The sequence below is a fragment of the Harpegnathos saltator genome, unplaced genomic scaffold, assembly GCF_003227715.2.
Source record: "Harpegnathos saltator strain DR-91 unplaced genomic scaffold, Hsal_v8.6 scaffold207, whole genome shotgun sequence".
Lineage (NCBI taxonomy): Eukaryota > Metazoa > Arthropoda > Insecta > Hymenoptera > Formicidae > Harpegnathos > Harpegnathos saltator.
Window position 1 is genome coordinate 60,001 of NW_020229992.1, and position 2,500 is coordinate 62,500.

The 2,500-nt window shown below is 31.1% G+C and overlaps 1 protein-coding gene across 1 annotated transcript in view; it reads right to left on the minus strand.

The window, feature by feature from the left end:
- Positions 1-1,343: 1,343 nt before the first annotated feature.
- Positions 1,344-2,500, minus strand: part of Arpc4 (Actin-related protein 2/3 complex, subunit 4) — a 1,917-nt gene continuing 760 nt past the window's right edge. Inside the window, exons 2-4 of the mRNA XM_011152357.3 lie at positions 1,898-2,224; positions 1,649-1,819; positions 1,344-1,569 (exon numbers count right to left, since the gene is read on the minus strand). Of these exons, the coding sequence (XP_011150659.1) occupies positions 1,564-1,569; positions 1,649-1,819; positions 1,898-2,224 (504 nt within the window). The 3' untranslated portion in view covers positions 1,344-1,563. The remainder of the gene's footprint in view (positions 1,570-1,648; positions 1,820-1,897; positions 2,225-2,500) is intronic.

Below are 2,500 nucleotides of genomic sequence, written 5' to 3' on the forward strand. Positions count from 1 at the left end.
TATGTGTACATGTACACAATTCACTATTACTATTACTACATTATATAATAAAGTATGTTTCTCTCAAATGCGGTTGTACACAATCTCTACCGGTATGAAAAGAAAAAGCATCAACAAATATAATTTGATCATAAATGTACCAAGGGGAACCGCTCTTAAAGAGACATTAAAAATCACGTTTAAATATATCGTCGCGTTCTCTCAACTAAAGAAGAGTGTGAGTGGATGAAGGGGGAAGAGAAAAATAAAAGGCAAGAGAAATGTGCGCAATTTCATTATTATTAGATATGTCTTTTTTAACTAAAACAGGTTGCATTTTTCCCTTTGTAGTGAAATAATCTAGTTTATAATCTAGTGTTTTGAAGGGAAAAGAAACAAAGTTCCAATGCGGGGCAATAGTTCAACTAAACAAAACAGACCTATTGTCCTATGTTTATAATAAATGAATCAAATATACAAGGGGTTAAAAGGCGCGCGCGTTATGTGCGCTATAAACTGTATCTTAAAATCATTCCACAAACTTTCCTAGACTTCAAAATATAACATTTTAGGAAAAAGTAAATGGTGTATTTATTACATTATCCGCATTCGTTTGTTACATTTGATTTTTTTTTTTAACAACTTTCAGATAACAAGATATATATACTAAATCATATTTTATTTTGCGAGTTATCAAATCGCTTAAACCAACAATATGCCACACGTTACAGGATTGTAAAGAAACTGCGAAAAGTATAAAAATATAGAAATTCAAAGGTCACGAGTACGCCCATTATTATTTAATGTACCATTATTATCCAATACCATTCAGCTGCATGTCGTTTCGAAGCGACACTTCGATAGATATGAAACAATTTCCATGTTGACATGCGTTTGCATGCGTAGTTGAATACGAACGATAATTAACTTGATACAAAACTGTACAACTTATGCTTATTTTACGCGCACTTATTTTAAAATCGCTATTAACCACACAAGACCTCAATTGTGACTGATCTTCTCTCTTTCTGCAAGTCATTTTAATGAATATTCGAAAGTGAATCATTTTTCTTCATACTATATAAATCAGAATAAGTTTTCCAATTAAAAATTCATGGAACAATACTAGAATTAGAACTTCCCACACTTATATATGTGCGTGCGCGCGCGCGCGTGTATATGTGTATATGTATATATTACTGGGTTTTATGTTGTTTTTGCAACTATGCAGATGGTTGGTAATGTAATAAGTGTTAATGACAAAAATGTCCAAAATGCCATCTCAGGCAAGACTTTAAGAATGCAGAGTCATCGCTCTTTTTTAATTTAAGGTGATTTCTATATAAAAAAGAAACTCAAACTAATCTTTTGTTGCATCGGTGTTTTATGCACAAATCCATTTAATATGGAACAACCTAAATGATACATAGATAAAGAAACTTCGTTAATATTTTATAAAAACGTCTTGTAATTTTTCACAGTTATTAAAAGTTGTTCGGTGACGCCGGTGAATAGCGTATTCATGTCTGGATGTATTTCCGGACTCTCTTGCTGATCAATACATTAATGATGCGTAATAAAGAGTTAGAACTGAAAAAGATCCAATCTGTAAATTTCTCATTCATAACTGAATGAACGCAAGAAACAAAAGTTAAAATTTGGTACCTACCCTTTTCAAAAATTCCTCTGCACATATACGTGCTCTGGCATTAACTGACAACTTCATCTCGCTGATCTCTCTGTCAATCTCTTCCATAAAGTGGATAACAAAATCAACTATCTTGTGTTTGTACATTTGCTCAACATGAATATTAGTGATTAAGAAACTAATGTCGTAACCCTGAAATAAATTATACAGAATTATAATTAATTATATATAAATTCTAATGTTGGAAGAGATAAATCTCTAGTCACTTGCCTCTACAGGTTTTCTTCTCAGTATCATAAAATGTTCAGCTCTCATTGTCATAAATCTTGTAAAATTATGACAAAGAATTTTTTCTAAATCATCCGCTTGTTTCACAGCAATGCTTATTCTCATACTGTTTATACTAGATTCGATCAAAACTTTTTCTTTATCATTTCTACTTATCAAGATAGGTGTTAAAAGCAATTCTTTGCTCGCTCTTACTTCCACTTCAGGCTTGTTGTGTTTTTCTACTATTTGAGAAGAAAAATTCTCCAGGCACATAGCAGCAGTGAGTGTACGTCTCACTGCTGTTAGATAGGGCTTTAGGGTTCCTGACTGTTAAAAATAAAAGGATATATACATGTATGTATATATACATATATATATATGTAATGTACACACACATACACACATATATATGTATGCGTATATGTGTACATATAAAACAAATACATATAAAACAGATACAAATATTACAACATACTTTGAAAATCATCTACAACGAATGCAGATGTCTTAAATTGCAATAACTAACACTAATATAAAATGAAAACTAATATTACTTAGGATTGAAGTATATTACTTAAGGTTTATCTTGAATTACATTGTACT